The sequence below is a fragment of the Castor canadensis genome, chromosome 2, assembly GCF_047511655.1.
Source record: "Castor canadensis chromosome 2, mCasCan1.hap1v2, whole genome shotgun sequence".
Taxonomy (NCBI): domain Eukaryota; kingdom Metazoa; phylum Chordata; class Mammalia; order Rodentia; family Castoridae; genus Castor; species Castor canadensis.
Genome location: NC_133387.1, coordinates 86,265,353 through 86,284,211, shown reverse-complemented (window position 1 = coordinate 86,284,211; position 18,859 = coordinate 86,265,353). Strand labels below are relative to the sequence as shown.

General features: G+C 50.4%; 1 protein-coding gene and 2 long non-coding RNA genes across 4 annotated transcripts in view; 1 reads left to right on the top strand and 2 right to left on the bottom strand.

Annotated features, from left to right (window-relative positions):
• The window catches only part of Hoxa3 (homeobox A3), a 43,641-nt gene extending 27,104 nt beyond the window's left edge, over positions 1-16,537 (top strand). For both annotated transcript variants that reach the window (XM_074065179.1, XM_074065178.1), the window contains exons 3-5: positions 2,705-2,787; positions 13,697-14,342; positions 15,712-16,537. In XM_074065179.1, coding sequence (XP_073921280.1) covers positions 13,817-14,342; positions 15,712-16,517 — 1,332 coding nt within the window. In that variant the 5' untranslated portion in view covers positions 2,705-2,787; positions 13,697-13,816 and the 3' untranslated portion in view covers positions 16,518-16,537. The remainder of the gene's footprint in view (positions 1-2,704; positions 2,788-13,696; positions 14,343-15,711) is intronic.
• Positions 2,085-10,581, bottom strand: LOC141420710 (uncharacterized). Its single transcript, XR_012445247.1, has 2 exons — positions 10,487-10,581; positions 2,085-3,401 (listed from the first exon to the last, which is right to left on the bottom strand). It is a non-coding gene; the product is annotated as an uncharacterized lncRNA (long non-coding RNA).
• A 516-nt stretch (positions 16,538-17,053) lies between the features above and the next one.
• The window catches only part of LOC141420711 (uncharacterized), a 4,014-nt gene continuing 2,208 nt past the window's right edge, over positions 17,054-18,859 (bottom strand). Inside the window, exons 3-4 of the long non-coding RNA XR_012445248.1 lie at positions 18,409-18,525; positions 17,054-17,944 (exon numbers count right to left, since the gene is read on the bottom strand). This is a non-coding gene — a long non-coding RNA (uncharacterized lncRNA). The remainder of the gene's footprint in view (positions 17,945-18,408; positions 18,526-18,859) is intronic.

The following is an 18,859-nucleotide window of genomic DNA, read 5'->3' as shown; positions in this document are numbered from 1 at the left end:
CAGATTGAAAGAATTGGGACCAAGGTGAAAGAGCAGGAGGCCATTTTGGTTCAATTTTCTCAATTTAGGAATGAAGAAATTGAGGCAGATGAAAGACCCTCCCTCTCAAAGCTCCTATGCTAATGAGTGTGTAGCTTGAGTAGAGCAGTTGGTTTCACCCTGGATGGGGTTAGACCATAGGGATCTTTTCCTGTGGAAGCCATTCTTCCCGAATGACACACATTTAGGCTTACACTTGATGGGCGGGGCCACAGGTGTGTGTAGCCTGAAGAGGGGTAGGTTTTTGCATGATGACCCCTCCAAGCTGCTCTGGGAAGTTATCTATTCCGAACTGCCCTAGTCTTGGCACTCAGACAGGTGGACTGAGTACTAGGCTCCGGAAGTGATGGAAGTCAGGGAGCCTAAGAAAACAGTGGGCTCTCCACTGTCCACAGTGCTGGTAGCCCCAGAATGACTAATCCTGCTGTGCTGGCCCTAGTATTTCCATGGTGGATGCTTGCCCCATCAGGGCAAAGGTGAATGGGTTCTGGAGGCCTGGGGAACAAAAAGCCAAACAAGGACCCTGGTTGCAGCTGATAAAGGTGTAGTGCCTGTTCAAGGGAGATATTGAAATTGTAATCTTTGAGGTCACGTGACTCATTAAATAATTAATGCAGATCGTCAGGAATGGATCGGAGTCGTCAGGGCCTCACTAAGAATGAATCTCTCAGAAGTGAGACTCCAACTTCCTTTTTGATTTTTAAATACACACACACACACACAGACACACACACACACACTCAGATTTATCTCCAAAGGTTTTTAACTCCTTTCGGAAGGCAGGAGAGAGCCCTTCGGCTGGCTGGGAGAACCGATCTGGGCGGCCCTCGCTGGGTCCTGGGGCTTTTCTGAGGGTTTCTGCGAGTCCAGGGAGGCGCTGCGTCCGGGGAAACGTGAGTTCGGGCTCGGGTTTTTTGCGGTCACATCCTGGCTTTGGTGATGAAGTGGGACGGATGCGCAGACAGTTGGTAATGTTCTGATTCACGCTGGGGAAAGCTGCAGAGATACCACAGGACCGGCGCGCGGCTTTGTTCAATTTTCCCGGCGTTCATAAATCACCCGCGCCGGGCAAGCGAGGGAGCAAGCGGACGCCAAAAACGCGAAGAGAGAGGCCACAGCGGCGGCGGCGGCGGCGGCCATTGCAGCGCGAGAGACCTGGGCAACATCTCTCTGTGACTCATTAGTCTGAAGGATTTATGGCGAGCAGCAGCCGTGAATATTAGACTTGGGGATAAGGAAATAGAAACAATAATAATAGCCATGATAATTACAAAACTCCTAAGCCTCTCAGGGTGGTGGTGGTGGTGGTGGTGGTGAATGGTAGCATAGTGGATCTTTCTGGGGCAAAGTGCAGGATTGCTAAGCCCCACCCTTCTCAGGGTCAAGCCAGGAGCCCCAAGGCCAAGGAGCACTCCTCTTGAGGACTTAGAGGGCGAGATTGAACAAGACAAAGGGGCCCAGCGTGGATTCTGCGTCCCAAGCCTGATGGAGGGTAAAGGCTGCGGGTTTTGTCGTGGCAGAAGGCAGTTGCCAGTTTGTTGCCACTTGTTCCGCAGGCTAGAGAACTCCAAAGGCAAGGGGCAGGGGACACCTCAGCTTTTTGGTAGTCCCTCTTGGCGCTATGCGCAGTATTTCATGGCCGCAGGACAGAGAGCGGCAAGGCTGGTTTGGAGCAGACTTGGCGTGTGAGAGGTTATTTAGGTCTGGGTTGAATGTGTGGTGGGTTCAGGGTTAGGGTTGAAGAAGCAAACGCCCACAGTGCACAGTCCCAGCAGAGTGGAGCCAGGGCCCAGCGCACTGGGAGAATTCTCTCTGCCCTCAGCTCTATCTCTAGCCTCTAGAAAGTCGGCTGAGGGTTCCATGACCATTTGTTGGCTAGAGGGCAAGGGAGGGTTGCAAATACTTTTAGGTATGAGATTGCAGCCGGAATCAGGTCGTTGTGCCGGCTTGTGGCCACTGCACAAGGCGGAGCAAGAGCAGGCCCCCTGGTCGATATTGTCCAGCAACCTGGTCCTGCCCAGTTTCCAGCAGAAGTAGTTAGCCTGCTTGGAGGGACTGGGCGTTGTAGTAGCTATGAAATGTCCTGCCAGCTCAACATGACCAAGAGGTGGTCCGCCCAAGACTTGAATGAACCAAAGGACAAAACCGCCCAAGAACTGCCTCCAGTCTGTGGACTGAGCCTGGGTCTGATTTCGCGCCAACAGAAATGAACGCTATTAGTGAGGTTTCGGGAGAGTCGGTGATTGAATGCTTCCAGACAAGGCTTCCCTTTGTTAGCAAAAGAAAATAAAGCGTGCATTCACATTCTCAAGTTGGGGTGCATGAGGAGCTCTCAGTAGAGCTCGTACCACCAGCAAGCCTCTTCCACCTTCTTATCTTCCTCCTTCGTCTAGTCCATTTCTTTACCCCCCCCCAAAAAAAAAAGAGAAAAAGGAGAGAGTGTGAGTGCGGAGATGGAGTATGTATTTATTTTACAAAAATAAATCACCATCTTCTGGCCATTTGTAGACTGGAACATTTCGAGCTATGAGTGTGTCGCATGGACGAGTGCCCTGGAGACTCCTCCGTATCCGTGTCACCCACTGGGCCACCCTGGCGCAGGCCACATTTCCAACTCCCTTCCTTCGCAGCCACCGTTCACCCTCCGCTGTTTATTTGTTCGCAGAGCGCCTGGACACTGGAATAGGCGAGCCCCTGAACGCCTGGAGTTGGAGACATTTCCTGGTTCAGATTTAAACATCTTTGGAGGTAAGCACAGCGCCAAAACTCTTCAGGGGAGTAGGACTTTGCACCAAGCGGTTGGGAGGAGTTTGCCCTCCCCAGCTCCTGGCAACTACAGAGGGTTGAAGGAGGTTCTGGTCAATATTTAACTTCGGAAGAGTTTCCCTTCAGCTGCACACCGGACCATGCGGGGCTTCAGGCAGACAAAAGAGTCTTTCCCAAAGCCGGCGATAGGCAGGAGCAGGGGATGCAGAAGCCTAAATTGGGGTGGGGGAAAAGCCAAAGGGGTGTGTTTGTTTCTTTCTGCAAGCCCCAAACAAACCACTCCACTGAGCTGCAAGGCAAAAGCAAGTAGAGGCCACGGGCGCGGCAGCCGCTGCTGCGTGGGCTGCTCTCCCTGTCCGAGGAGGCTGTGGATTCGGAAATTGTCATCAGTCCCAGATCTTGATTGAGGAAACTTTTCTTACCGCCTTGCAGTTTCTCTGATCCTTTTGCCTCTATTGGTAGGAGAGAAGTTGCTGTGTTTCCAGCATGTAGGCCCTTCTCAGGCAGCGGGTTGTCTCCAGTCTTTCACCAGGGCCCACCCACGGTTCTTCTCATGGGAAAAGCTTGGGTCTTCCATGTCTCAACGTTTTCTTTTCCTATTTGGAATAAGAGAAAACTTTTTAAAATTCTTTTCAAGTTCTGGCTTAATTTGTTCTCTTAGTTTGGGATGCAGGGAGGTAATTACTGTGGCTTATTACCTTGTAAAAGATCCATAAATTATGCGCCTATTTGGGGGAGGGGCTGCTGGAATAGCTTTTAGAAGCTTGGTATGAAGGAATGAGTTTGCTTTGTTTTAAAAAGTTTTCAGGTTTTGTTTTCTAATCCCTAGACCCAAGTCTTCCCTAAAATTTACTTCCCAGATAGTAAGGTTGTTAATTAATCCCAGTATGCTATTCAGTAGGGCTCTAAAGACTGAAATGGTGTTTTGGATACTATTATTTTATCAGATAGAAAGTAAACAGTAATTGGTTACTTTCTTACTACTGTATGTCTGTTTATTTCAAATATGAATGGAACGTTTCAGGAACTTGCAACTTAGTGTGTATACATGATTTGCATCTCCACAGACAACAGAACAATTGCAGATGTAAATGGCTTTAGAACTTAGGAGCCATGTGTAAAACATGATATAAACATCCATATGTGCCCAGAGAACTTGGAACACATTTGTACTGCAGTTGTACCCACAGGAAATGTCTCATGTTAAATAATGACCTAATGCGCGCGCACACACACACACACACACACACACACACACACACACACCACTGGGCTTACCTGTTACTGAGTAGAAAAACCACTAGAGTTAGCAAAAAAATGTTAAGTGTAGTTTTGATTGAAAAATCAGATTGCATTGTTTGAGCACAGATATATCTAATCTGCAACAGCCTTGCAAATATTGACCAAGATCTCTACCCTTGGTCGCCTGCTGTTTCCAAGCCAACTTCCCCCTATTTTGGCTCTGGGGGCTTGGCTCACAGTATGGGTTTCCAGCTCTGGCCAGAGGCTGGTGGAGGAAATGGAAGAGTTTTTTTTAAAGGTCCATAACTTTGGTTCAAGAAAGTGGAATTCAGAGTGGTGAAGGAAGATTTTCAGCTGCTGTGTCTATAAGTGGTTTGCCTAGACCAATCTAAAACCACTCAGAGAAGCCATTCCCAACTCAGAAGTTAAATTTCTTTTGACTTCTTCACTTTTTCCCTCTTCTCATCCCACCAGACCAACGGTCTCATCCCATCTCATCCCAAGTTTTTAATATTAATTGTTAAATAGCAGTTGGAGCATTAACTGGGATGTCAGCTGCCTGGTTAGGCTAGGGCTGAGGTGCCTCTGGACCTTACAAGTCTCTGAAGCAGTACCAGTGACTTTTACCATTGGTTTATGGAGTTGAGTTTTAATTTGCTCAAAACTGTCCTAGAGTTCTGAAGAGGGCCTCTTCTCATCTGTGACTTGATGGCTCTGCAGAAGCTTGGGGGTGGGGAGTTGCCAGCAACCCAGCAGTACTTCAGGTCCTTTTCTCAGGCATCTGGAGAGCTCAAAGTGAATGATTAGGAAGTCATACAGGCAGAAGGATAAGGGGATGAGTCCTTAGAGGACAGGAGAATGCATTTTAGAAATCAGCCTTTGGTCTATTCCCCATCTCCCAAACCTGAGACAGGCAGGTTTTCACTTTGAAGTCTCACTTTCCAGCATCTGACTTAGGTCAGAGCTGGGAGAGTTCTTCCAGTTACACCACAGACAGAACCTTATGGAAACACTGTCACTAGCTTAGGTCAGGACTTGCTTTCATGGGGTTAGGACTCCTCTTTTATTGCCTTCCTGATTTTGAACCTCTCCTCCCTATGACCAGGACCCTTACTCAGGACCTAACATTCCCATTAGGTCCTCCCTTGGGGGAGGAGAGGATCTTGCACAGCCTTCTGCAGCTGCCACAAGTGAGTCCTCACACTTAGACACAGCCAGATGAAGACTTACTCTCAAAGAACATAAGAATATGGCATGAGGAGCTCACTGGCCTCAGAGCACTCAAAGTTCAGAAACTAAGACCAGAAATGGGCAACTTTGTAGACAGCTCATGAAAGGGTGAAGTATTGAAATCAGTGGGCACTGTCACCAAGCAGAAGGGAAGAGTAAGGGTGGAGACTTGAGGGTCAGTCTATTTATTTCAGTCAGATTCTTCCTGAGCAGAATTGATTCCATTCAGGTTCTCTGGGTAGATGCTGAGTTGCCTTAGGGGAGGGTATACAGACCTCTCTGCAGAGAGGGTCCCAGGTTGTCTTGTAGATTATGTTAGCACAGGGGACTCCAGTGAAGGTTGGTATTTGTTTCCCCTCTTCAAGAATAATTAAATCATTTCCCCTTACATTTTTCATCATTAGAAGCATATCATTTCATGTATACTCATGTACTGAGGGAAAGTGTAAGTACAGGTTTGGAAGGGATGTTAGGTCTCTCTGGATTTTGCAAAACCCTATCCCACAACTCTGTAGCTGAGCACATCTTTCCTCGTGGACTCCCACTGAACAAAACCAAGTGGACTTGAAGCAGAAGCTTCAACATTTTGTAATTATAGGCCTTTTTGTTTTCTTCAGTGGCTTTGCCATATGACATGGATGCTAGCAAACTCCATACAGTTGCGGGCTATGAAAAGTCTGCTGATCAGCCCAGTAATTTCTGGGCTTGGCTCTTGTCTTTTAATATGCTGTCCTGTGGGCCAGAGGAGACTGGGAGACATGAGTGCTGGATTCAGTTTATCAGGGATAGGAGGCCATAGGAAAGTTAAGTGGACTTTAAGAATATGGACAGGATTGCTGTTCCCTTGTCTTTGGAGTGTGTGTGAAGAAATATAAGTGGAGATAAGCAGCCTTGTGTGGTATGCAACGGCGGGGGGGGGGGGGGCAAGGGTCCTACTACTAAGACAGAACTCTTACCAGCTACTGGTCAAGGTCCCTCACTTCCCTTCCCCCAAAGCTAAATGTTCTGCTTAAAAACCTAGTTCCTTCAGTGATTCCTTATTTCAAATAAAAGGATTTAAGTTGACGTATGACCACGTGAGCACATAATACAGCGCATTATTGTGGCATTTGGAGCGGAGACCCAGGCAGGCTTTGCCTGTGATTACGTTTTCTAGATTCTCTACAGAGCGAGAGCTTCTCCCCCACCCCCACGCACCCACCTCCTCCTCCTCCTTTCCCTTCTCCGGAGCGAGCGCTCTTCCAGCGGGTTGCAGTTTTCAGCACTCATGGAGCGGTTCTGGGCAAGCTAGCCGATGGGACTCGAGGCCACACCAGGAGGATGGAATTTATTTTAAGGTATTTCCGCTGATTGTTCATATCTAGAGTGAGTTATGGCTGTGAGAGACAAAGGTCAGGCAAGGAGACCCTGGATCATGGACAGGACCCTCAGCCTCTCTCTTCCTTTGTTTCTCTTTTAGAACCGAAACCATTTCAAGGATTCCCAGTAGTGCCTCAGACTCTGAGTTTAATTCCCTGAAAAGTGCTGTAGGTTGTTAAGGAGAGGGCACTCAGGGGCTAGTAGGTGGGCTGGGGTAGTCTCCAGCGAGAGGGTGGCTTTGTCCCCTGCAGCGGGAAAGGCTGAAGTCCCAGGAGCTGAGCCCCAGGCCGAGGGAGGGTCCTGAAGCTCCGGCGTTAGAGGCTGTGGCAGGCAGAGGTGGCCCCCACCAAGTTAGGAGTATAAGAACTCATGGTAGGGGTTGGGGGGCCAGTGGCTCAGAAGGGGAATCTCTCCCAGGTTGGTGGTGTTTGCTGAATGGGGATGAAGGGTTGGGCTGACCTGGGCAGCTGAGCAGATGGAAGAGGAAAATCAATGAGGGAAATGTACGGATACGCTGCCATTTTACTGATGATGCTTCCAGCCACTTTGTTCAGGGCTGGGTTGCAGGGCACCATTTCCCCATATACCGGATTCAAGGAGCCATCCCAGAGGGTGAGCCATTGTTTTCCAAGCACCTTCGGCCTTGGGAAGGATGGAGAAAAACAGCTCAGACCTAGGAGAGTTTTAGTGTGGTGGTGAGCATGCAGGTTGCCTGGAGGCTGAATTATTCTCATATTCAGAAGGGAGCTGGGCTGGATTTGGGCTTCACTATTATGCTCAGTTATGATGCTCCCCCTTTCCCCTCAAGTCAGTTTGAAGAGTTGAAGAACTGGCCCATGTGCCCTGGGGAGGAATAAAGACTAGAGGCATAGGAGACAGACATTTCTGGCTCTATAGTACCAGGAACAGAGCCAGAGCCAGAAAGAGACAGATGAGAATTAAACTGTGTGCTTCCAAAACACTGGGAAAGTCCTAGCTAATGGGGCTTGGGGGACCCTGCACTCCTGGGAAGAGAGGGGATCCTTTAGAAAGGTGAAAGAAATTTGCTTTCTCTGCACCTTGGAGCAGGGAAAAGAGAGTCAGGAATCAAATTTGCTCTTTTGGCCTTAAAAAAAAAACTTATTTCTTTCTTTGCTTAAAAAAGTCAAACCAGGCTTCCCCTACTTGAGTGGGATTTACTTCTCTAGAAGGAAGGGCCGATTCTGCCCTCCCTTATGTCAACCTCGCTGGTAACTGTGCTTAACTGAGGCTGTTTCAAGTGCTCTAAAACACCCTTTGGAAATAAAATGTAAGCTTTAATTGCTGTTCAATTACTTGTCAGCATTTCATATGATTTATGACCCAGTTCTGGCGCATTTTTGACCCAGTTAAAGACTCATAAATAATACAGTTTCACTAGAAAAAATGAGAAGGGGAATAGAGGTTTGTTAGAGGCATCTTTTTATTATTGCTTCAGTGCCAGCAAGCAGAATAAATATCTACCGATGAACTCTCTCAAGCTGGTTCTGTATAAAAGTGTGCACAGCAAGAAGAAGCCAATAGCTGCTTTTATAGCACATGGATTGGTTTTTCCTCTCAAGAAAGAGCTAAAACCATTCCATTATAGCTGAACTATTAGCTTTTTTAAAAAGGCAGGTCCCCTTCTACCCTCAAAATACCAGCCTCACCCTCACAGGCAAGTGTTATTTCCTCAAGAACTGTCTTCCCCATTCTGGGATTTCCATGCTTCTCCTTGCCAACAATTACTCTCGCCTTCCTCCTTGGCTGCACAGATAGCCTTGGAACCCTTGAGGCCCTTCCAGAAATAGATAGGACACCCCCTTCAATGGTAGAAAGGTACCTTCACTGCTCCAAGTGTTCTTCTACTGCTGAGAAAACGTTTTCTTCTAGTTTCCCTGGGATGAGAGATGGGGAACCATGGGGTCTTGGGGAAGTTGGGGCGAGCCAAGGAGTCCTCTTAGCAAAGAAAAACTTGGTGGATTTGGAGGAGCCGGGTAAACTGCTGTGGGATCTACCTAGAAAGGGCACCGAGGCAGTGGGCAATTTCTGGAGCTGGAAATCAACAAGCGTATTTTCTCTTAGAGAACAATAACAAACCAACAAAATCCTTCCGCCACTGTAAATTATTCTTTTTAATCATCTCGCTTACGCTTGCTCCAAAGCCAGTCCTTTGGATTTCAGCTGAGAGGCATGTGGCCGAGGCACCGGCAATCTGCGTGCCAAGACGCCAGACCTTACTTAGTCGAAGTCAGCGCTCCCCTTCTGTCTGCTGGGTCCCGCGACCCAGAAGGGGGCTGGTACAGGCCCAGAGCGGAGCTCGCGTCCCAGATCTCCCCTGGCTCCCGCGGTGGCTCCTTGGGGCCTGTCCCCGCGGTCTGCCCTGGGCTCCCGGAGCCCCTCGGTCGGTCTGGACCCTCCAGGGGCAGGTTCCCACGGAGAACTGGCCTTCCCTTGCAGCTGGCTTAGCTGAGAAGGCGGTGAGAGACGCGTCAGCAGTTTGGAGGAGAAAGTGCGGGTTGATTATTGACCCACGCCTTCTTTCTTCAAATGCCACATCCGACCCGGCGGGTGGAAGAGAAAAGGCCGCGGAGCGCATTTCTGCAGCCTGCTCTCACCTCCTACACGGCCGGCTCCCCCTTTCAAGTTGCGCGGCTGCGGTATGCCATAAGGAGCAAGTGCTTGCTGTTTTGTGCTCTGTTTACAGCTTTGGGGCTCCGAGTCATAAATCTTGCCCGGCCATAAATGACAAAAACCATTGGTATGCATGAGGCCACCCTGGCCCCGAGTGCTTTTTGATTTCTCCCTTTTCCCTTGGCTTTGTTTTTGCTCTAAGGTGACACTTTGGCTCCCTGACAGTTTAAACATGCTACTTATATTTTTAACACCTTCCTTTGAGAAGGCCCCGCCGTTCTCGCCTCAGAACTGCACTCCGAGCTCCATTTTTCTCTATTGCCACACTGAAGCCGCTGCAGTTTGCTTCGTAACCTGGGGAGCTGAGGGCGGCTTTGGGAGGCATGCCATCCTCTCCAAAGTTTCGGCAATGTAGGTAGCAGAGGAAGGGCCACTCCATTCTTTAGAGTGCCCGTGTGCTTTGGGGTTAGAGCCTGATCCACCTTTGCTGTGGGTGAGCTGCGTGTCTGTTCTGCGTGTCTGTGCTGTGCAATGGGCACACAGGAGAGCTGGAGATCAGGCTTCTAGGCACCCTGTGCCTGAGGCCAGCGCAGCCCATTTCACTGCTGGGACAAATGTGCATCTACCCCAGGACACTTGCCCTCCTGTCTGCCAGGATGTCAACAGTTTCTGCCTAAACATATAACCAAAGACTGCCCAGGTGGCTTGTTAGGGAGGTCTGTGGAGAAGAGCCCTATCCCAACACCCCACGGCATTTTTAGGGTGCCTGGATTGGGAGCGGCCGATGAAGTAAACTGTCCAAAGTCTGGGGAACTCATTTCTGGTTCTCTTTCCCCTCACCCCCCCAGTGTAGATGTCCAGCCAGGGCAGAGGGTTACGTGCTTTCTTAAACGAATTCTTAAGAAATAGAGCCCGGCCAGAGAGCCCCTTTGTGAGCGCCGTTTGTCCTCATTAGCATAATTTTCCTGGACTTTAGTGACGCCCAAGAACGGGGAGAGGGAGGGCGTTGGGGGTGGGGGAGGCTGCCATCCTCCCGCCGCCGCCGCCGCCGCCGCCGCGCTCGCTCTCTGGCTCCCGCTCCTCCGCTCGCCTCAGCCCCATCCCCCACGCCGGCCCGCGCTCCCTCAGCCGCTCCGGTCTCCCCTCCCGCCCGCACCAGCACCCCCGCCGCACCCTCGCCCAGACGCTGCTCCGCGTGTAATATTCATAAGAAACATACCCAAGTCGGTGCCACTAGCCCAGGCAGAGCCCCGCGCCGCGCTAGCGCTTATCTCCCGGCCGCGGCTGCTGCCCTCTGGAAGGGCAGGGGGCGGGGGTGTGGGGGAGGGGTGGGAGGGTGGGTGGGGTGGGTGGGAAGGGGGGGGTCCAAGCCGCCCCAGTCCGCCCTGGGCGAGCCGTGCCGGAGCAGCGAGGCGACCACGCTCTGCGCGGCGGCGTCCGGGCCTCGGGGTCTCCCGCCCGCCTGCCGTCTCGGCTGATGCTGAGGGTCGGTGCCCATCCCGCGCCGAGGGGACACGGCCGGGCCGCGGAGCCGGGCCGGGGGCCGGAGCCCGAGCCTGCCTGCGCTCGCGGCGCTCGTCAGAAGTTAAGGTAAGCAGGGCCACAACCGGCCGCTCCCAGCGCTGAATGGTGGAGTTTACGTCTCGGTGATTTATGGCTGCAGACTTAAATCTCGGTTCAAGAAGAGTTCACAAGCCGGAGCTTCCTTCCCGGCAGTGACTGATACCCTTACACTTCGAGTTCAGGCCGCTTTCCCATCCCCGCCCCCACTCTCCCCGCTCCCTTAGCCCAACCTCAACTTTTCGGGGTCGGAGAGAGAGAGAGGAATGGACCGGGGACGCTAGGGTTCTTCCTGGATTGTCCGCTCTAACTCGGGGTGAGGGCAGGCTAAGGGGGGGGGAGTGGAAAGAGGGAGCGGCTTCTGGAGGAAGGAGGTGGAATTTGGGCATACCTTGCAGAAAGACAATGGGGCTTGCTTCCTGCTCTCCATTTAGCCTCCTCCACTCTCTCGCAGCTCCTGCACCTGGGGGTTATTGTCCAGAAACAGATCTTTGCGGAGGAACCTCTCTCCCCCCTCTGCCCTTGCTTGGGGGTACAAAGGAGTTTCCTCACTGGCAGATCTCCAACTTCTTCACTAGGTTGCAAACTTTGGGGGCTGGCTTGTGGGGGAAATTGTGTGAGCTCCAAGGTGATTGTCTGCCGACCTCAAACAATACAAAGGACTTTGGTGGGGTCTCTGAGTCGAATTCACATTTTAAGTTTATGGGGGCTGCCCTGCGCACTCTGATTTTTAAAGATATTTTTGTTATCTTCCAAGCCAATGTATACATTGTTGAAAAGGCTTAAGTAAGCAGCAGGCCGGTATAGCCTGTGATAATGGATTAGCAGGTCGCTAGAAGTATTGCATGTTCAAAATCAACTTAATTTTGTTTTATCTAATACCTTGTTGTTCAAGTGTCTAGAGTAATTTTCTTAACCTGACGTTTTATTTTACACAAGCCTGGTATCTAAAAAATTTATAATGGCAGACATTAACACTGCCAGATGTAATAGGGATTGTTTTCAGTGAAAGAACAGGAAACCTAGACATTAACTTGCAATTCACTTTTAGATTTTATTTATTTTATCCTTTATTTGCTCTCCACTGTGGTATCTGTAGCTTCCTATCTATTTCTAAAAGAGAAACAATACTACAGGGCTCAGGACCATGCACAATAACTCTGGATAAGGGAGGCTGTAATTTTTAATTGAGGTTCTGGAAAATTAATTGTGCCTGTTTTACAGCTGTTGGTCAGATTGTTGGTTTAATAATGAAATCTAAAGGAGTCCGTTATTAAAAACAAAATTATCACCCACTGGTAGATGCTTATTATATATCTATTTTCTAGTTAGCATCTGCTATTCCTGGAAAACTTGAATAACTGTGATTCTATATACATAGTTGGGGCATGAAGTATAAAGCGTTTTCTTCATGGATTGGTCATCATAATTTTCTTAATGGTCAGAGGAACTAACAGAAATTCTGAGTGTGCATGTACATATGTGAGTATATGAAACTCCTGTGGAAACTTTTCTTGCTGAGAACTAGAAGTTGACCATGAAAAGGCTGAAAACAAAAAGGAAACATAGATTTCACTTCTTCAAACTGCTTTTCTAAATGAAAGAGAGTTGAGCTGGTTTTGAATAGCTTTTTAGATTTTCAGTGTTACCCTTTACTTGGTGTTTCTGAAGCAGGTAAATAGGCCAAGTAACAGATATCAACAACAGCAGCACACAAAGATCAGTGATCTCTGGCAGGATTTTATGGCTTGTGCTTCCAAGCCTCGTCCGGAGCCAAATGACCCCCATACATCAAATTACATAGCAGTTTCTAAGACAGAACCTATTATCGTTAAGTTGGAAAGAGAGTTCAAGCCGTGGTCATGGAGATGAACGCTGGTTTTTCAGGTTCCTGGTGGGTTTTTTTTTTTTCTCTAATCCATCATGTTTTAACAGGTAGAATTTGATAGTTGCTCTGAATAACAGCACCTCAGAAAGTCCAAGGCAGGAGTCTGGCAACTTTCTGTAACTGGGAGAAAGAACTGGTGGATGGCTTGCTGCAAAGTGTCTGAGAAATAGGGAGAGGAAAAGAATAAAGAACTGTCCAGGATTTGAATTGCTGGATGGGGGGGGGGTGTTCTTGGTCTTTCCCTAACACACACATACACACACCCCTGTGTTCCACACAAAGTTTTTTCTCCCCCCTTCTTGACCACAAGGGGCTCATTTGGAGGAGGCTGGTCCTATCCCTGAACAGGGCAGGTTAACTGCCTAGCATGCTTAGCTTGAAATCCAGCATGGTCTGATAGGGTAGTTGCCTAAAAAATGTGCAAACCTCTTTTGAGGGCAGGAAGTTCCAAGAAGGGACTGGATGGGAAGTCACCCCATCTCAGAGCTCTTTTGGCAAATATGAGCCCTAAAGTGGGGATTGGAGAAAAAAATTGGCAACCCAGGCTCTCTGCCTTTTGCCGGTTCTTCAAGATCCGCAGAAGGGAGAGTCTGAGGCTGTCTGGATGATGCCAAGGAATGGAATACCATGTTTCTTCTTCTTTGGAAAAGAAAGAGCCCAACCTTTTTCTCCCTAGCCTACAAAGCCTTTCTCCCTTTGGACCTCAGCTCCAGAGTCCCGGCTTCCAGCCTTCACTCATTCTCCATCTCTCTCCCCGGAAAATCCCCCAACTCCAGACGCAAGTTAAGCAAATATTTGTAGCTGCCAGTAAATTCCAGCAGCTTTTTATAGCGCGGCTCCCTGCGCTCGGGGCCAAGTCGTGCTGCTAAATATTGCTGACCACTTTTTCTTTTATGGCTTTCATGTCACTTAGCTATTGAGAGTAAGATGGATTTGCGCCGAGCGCTCACGGCGCTGCACTTCTTGCCCCCCCTCCCCCAGGTCTGCGCGGGGCGGCGATTGGCGGCGGAGCGTCACGTGACCGCGGGGGCGTGCCAATGTGCGCCCTCACGGGTGTCAAGCCCCCGTCAGAGTGTGCGATCAAGATCGTGAAACAACGCGATGCAAAAAGCGACCTACTACGACAGCTCGGCGATCTACGGTGGCTACCCCTACCAGGCAGCCAACGGGTTCGCTTATAATGCCAATCAGCAGCCATACGCGGCGTCCGCCGCTCTGGGCGCCGATAGCGAGTACCACCGACCCGCCTGCTCACTCCAGTCGCCAGCCAGCGCCGGGGGCCACCCCAAGGCCCAGGAGCTGAGCGAAGCGTGTCTACGCACGCTGAGCGGCCCCCCCAGCCAGCCCCCGGGTCTAGGCGACCCGTCTCTACCCCCACCTCCGCCCCAGGCAGCGCCCCCGGCCCCACAGCCGCCCCAGCCCCCACCACAGCCTCCAGCACCCACCCCTGCAGCCCCACCGCCCCCTCCTTCTATCTCCCCCCATCAGAATGCCAGCAGCAACCCCACCCCTGCCAGCGCAGCCAAGAGCCCCCTGCTCAACTCGCCCACCGTGGCCAAACAAATCTTCCCCTGGATGAAAGAGTCGAGGCAAAACACAAAGCAGAAAACCAGCGGCTCCAGCTCAGGTAAAAGGGTGCCTTCTGCAGGAGGGTCCTCTGGCCTGGCTCCTGGACCCCAAGCCACTTCCAGCCAGTCAGGGAACACCAGAGCATTTCCAAAAATTAACTGCTTCCCCCTACCCTCAAAGAAAAGGTGTCAAGCATCTTTGCAACTCTGGGAGGTGATAAGACCTCTGTGGACAGGAAAGTCTGTGGATGAGATGTCTCTGTACCTTTTCAAAGACATATGGAGCCTAGAGCCTAGTAAAGTTGAAACCCCCTTTGGTCTATTCTTGTTGGACTTCTGACCTCTAATCAGAACCATCCAGAGAACCACTCTCTTTTAGTATAGCTCCTCTATTCTAATGAAGCAGTGACATCCTTCCCATACTGAAATGTGGCACAATAAAAGCAGGCCTAAATGTCCTTCAAGTCAGAATCAATGCTTTGTGTATAATCAGAGCCAAATTTTGCTCCAGCAGATGGAGTGGCTGCCTTACCTCTGGGAAGGCCTTGCTCAGTCTTAACTACAATAGAGGCAGCCAGGGATCTCCTGGGGGAAGGGATTCAGCTTGTCATCCTAATGGGAACCACATGGGCCTCTTGGAACTGGACTCCAGTGAAGGAAAGGCCCCAGGCCTTGGACTTCCTAGCATCTTGGTTACCTTTGCCCCTGCCTTCTCCTGTTGCCAGTGCTCTACTCTATCTGAGCCTGAGCATCTGGGACCTGTAGAGCCAGGATTTGGCGGGAAGGGGAACACCAGAGTGGTAGGTAATGCTGGGGGCAGTCTACTTAGTAACATGGGGAGCCCTAATGAATAGGACCATCGAGAGTGACCTAGATCTCCCTGCCAGAAATGGATAGTTTCAATGGGATCTCCTCTTTGGGGGCAGAGAAAGCCTTCCAATAGGAGTTTTCCATTCTGCCCACTTCCTGGGTAAATTTAAAAAGTGGCCAGTTGAAGTTACTGACTAATCGTTCAGACAGTGAGGTAGGGAAAAAGTGTGTATATTAGGTGCCCCACATTTCAGCTACTGCAAAGAGAATAAAGATGGTAAGACCTGCCCACAGGAAGCTAGTTTTCTGATGGACCTAAATGACCAGTAAATGTGTTAGAAAGTTAAGTTATAGAAAGGAAATACAGATCAGGAAGGCCAACTGGGATTCTGCTTTTCTGTCCTTTTCCCCTTGGAGAAAGAAGCCTTTGATTTGATGCTTAGCTGAAGGAAGGCTTGGTACCTACCCGATTTTCCCCATCGAGTACCTAATTCCTACTCCTCTGTGGGTCCTGGAGGGGATCTTTGGGGCCTGCAGAAAGGAGGGGCCAGGCTGGGTCAGGAGCTGGGAGGGGCCGCGGGCAGCCCCTGACGCCGCTCTTCCTCTCTGTTCTGGCAGGCGAGAGCTGCGCTGGTGACAAGAGCCCGCCGGGGCAGGCTTCTTCTAAGCGCGCGCGCACGGCCTACACCAGCGCGCAGCTGGTGGAGCTGGAGAAGGAGTTCCACTTTAACCGCTACCTATGTCGGCCCCGCCGGGTGGAGATGGCCAACCTGCTGAACCTCACCGAGCGCCAGATCAAGATCTGGTTCCAGAACCGCCGCATGAAATACAAGAAGGATCAGAAGGGCAAGGGCATGCTGACATCGTCAGGGGGCCAGTCCCCAAGTCGCAGCCCCGTGCCCCCTGGCGCGGGTAGCTACCTGAACTCTATGCATTCGCTGGTCAACAGCGTCCCGTATGAGCCCCAGTCGCCCCCACCCTTCTCCAAGCCCCCCCAAGGAGCCTACGGGCTGCCTCCCGCCTCCTATCCGGCTCCCCTGCCCAACTGCGCGCCCCCTCCACCCCCACAGAAGCGCTACACCGCGGCGGGGGCGGGAGCAGGGGGCACTCCAGACTACGACCCGCACGCTCATGGCCTACAGGGCAACGGCAGCTATGGGACCCCACACTTACAGGGAAGCCCCGTCTTCGTGGGGGGCAGCTATGTGGAGCCCATGAGCAACTCCGGGCCGGCACTCTTTGGCCTAACTCACCTCCCCCACGCCACCTCGGCAGCCATGGACTATGGGGGCACCGGGCCGCTGGGCAGCGGTCACCATCACGGGCCGGGGCCAGGAGAGCCCCACCCCACTTACACGGACCTTACCGCCCACCATCCTTCTCAGGGAAGAATTCAGGAAGCGCCCAAGCTTACCCACCTGTGATGGTGGGCTGGGGCTGCGTGCCAGGAGAGTCCCCCGCCCCACCTTCCTTCTTTATCTTTTTTTTTTCCTTTCATTTCTTTTTTAGGTTCTTCCTGCCCCTCCCTTTTCTCTCTCCTCCGCTCTCCCCCATTCCTCCGTTTTGTTTGCATTGGTAATGCGTTTTTATAGTTTTATGTGACGTAGCAATCTTGGTTGCTGGAATAGCTGTCTGTAACAGTAGCGATATTTATCTCTTCCCGCCCCTCGCTGGGCCGCTGGCCCTGCATCCTAAACCTTCTCTACACTTTGATCAGAAACAGGGTATATGAACAAATTTTCTAGTCGAGTTTTCAATGTGAATTTGTTCGTACGTTATGGCTCCCGAGGGGAAGCAATTACGTTTTTGTTATTAATTTTTAGTTTTTTAAATTGCACTTCTTGTAACGAGCGAGAAAAAAAAATCAAAAGCGCTTTGAAACAGGGACTTCCCTGTGCAAGGATGACTAAGTGTACGTCTTTCCGTGTGTGTATGCTGGTGAACAGTCAGATTTATTTATATTTTTTTTGCAAGCATTGAATAGTCTAAGTTTTAAATATTATTTATCCTCATCCGTTCGTATTTATATTAAAGAAATTCTGTACCCTGATTGTTCAGAAGGTTTCTTGGGCCTTTTGTTCAATGGTGTATTGGCGTACATATAAAATTTATTTGAAAGGGAAATATAATTCCTTTATGAAAATGGTAATGATGCAATAAAACCAGAGAGGATCCAGCGTTTGAAAACAGTGATATAGGTTTGCAACATCCGGCAAAAGTAAAAAAAAAAACCTGTAAACACGAAAAATGCTAGATTTGTTTTGAGAGTTTTACATTCCTTGCTGCTCACATTCTGAAAAACAAAACAAAAAAATAAAGTTTTTATTCTGATTAATATCCGTGTTCAGAGGTGTTCTTTGGCTGGAGATGGGGGTCTGCGTGGACTCCAGGGAGAGGCTCGCTGGCAGAGTAGGTCGCGGCAGCCCTGCGGCTCTGGCGTGGGGCCTGGCCAGGCGGCTCTCCTGGAGCTCGGTGAGTTCCAGGGAAGAAGGCCGGGGTTCCGGGCGGCGACAGCTCTGGAAACATGGCGCGGCCGGCCCGCTGGGCTGCCTGGTTCCCAGCTGCCGCGGAGGCTGGCGAGGACCCTGGAGCTGCGGAGTGCAAGGCGCGCCAGAAACAAAGGCCGGCGGGCCAGCCGCGCGGCGGGGGGCGCACAGGTGCCCGGCAACCGGCGGGGAGAAAACTCTTTCACGCTCTTCCCTCGGTCAAAGCGGATCAGCCAACGCCTTAACCTCGGAGATCGCCGGCCAGCCGCGCGGAGGATGCTAAACACTTCCTAGCAGCAGTTGGACTCCTGGTCTCCAAAGCGGATGCCCGGCGGTCCATTATGGCTCCAGGAGGAAGGAATATCCTAAAATCGCCAAGCAGAGCGAAGCAGTTCCAAAGGAACCGAAGCTCCAGCAAAAGCAGGACTTGAGTTCGGGAATGTCTCCCTGAGCCCCTGCTTGGACTGGAAGAAATCTCTTCCTTGAATCCCAGCATCAGTTTCCTCCCGGAATTTAGCATTTGCCATTCTCTGGATTTATTTCCTCTCCTTCTTCCCTCCCAGCTTTCTTTTTATGGCCCGGGGGGGTGAGAGGGGGAGGGGGAGAGAGAAAAGAGATTGGTATCTTTCTAATAAAAATGCAATTGTATAAGTACTTCTTTCATTTGATGCTACAGGAGCTAAATATTACATTTCCACTTCTGAATTTAAGATAGGGCTGCCTAGTGACTGGCTGACAGAGGCAAAATCACGCACAGTAAAAGGAGAATATTTTCATCTTAAGATTAAAGAATTGCTGGGAGAAGGAACCAAATTCAGAAAATGCAAACCTCAGAACTGGATTCCGTCATCACTCCCCTCAGAGCTAGAAGTGAGGAACCGCCTGCGTCTGGGAACCAGGAGCATCTGATGTGAGAAATAAGCCCCCATTTCTCCCTGGATTGTATCTATTCAGAGACAGAACTGAAAAATGTCGCCATTTTGTTTGCAATCCAAAATATCCATCATCATGATCTTTACCCGCAGCCAAGTTCCCTCAGAGAAACCTTAAAAGCAGGCACTGAAGCTATTTTTGGATCACTGCTGGGGACCCAAAAAACTGCTTTTGGGGCACCACTTCGTGTTTTAAGAAAAAGAAAAGGAATTCAAAGGATGCAAAGCCGCGTGGCTGCAGAGGGCTGGGTGTTTCACACCCAAAGGTGCTCTCCCCTCATGTGTCCTGCCGGCTCCTGATAAAGTACATTTTCAAAGAAGTTTGCCTGTGGTGGAAGTGAATTTGCT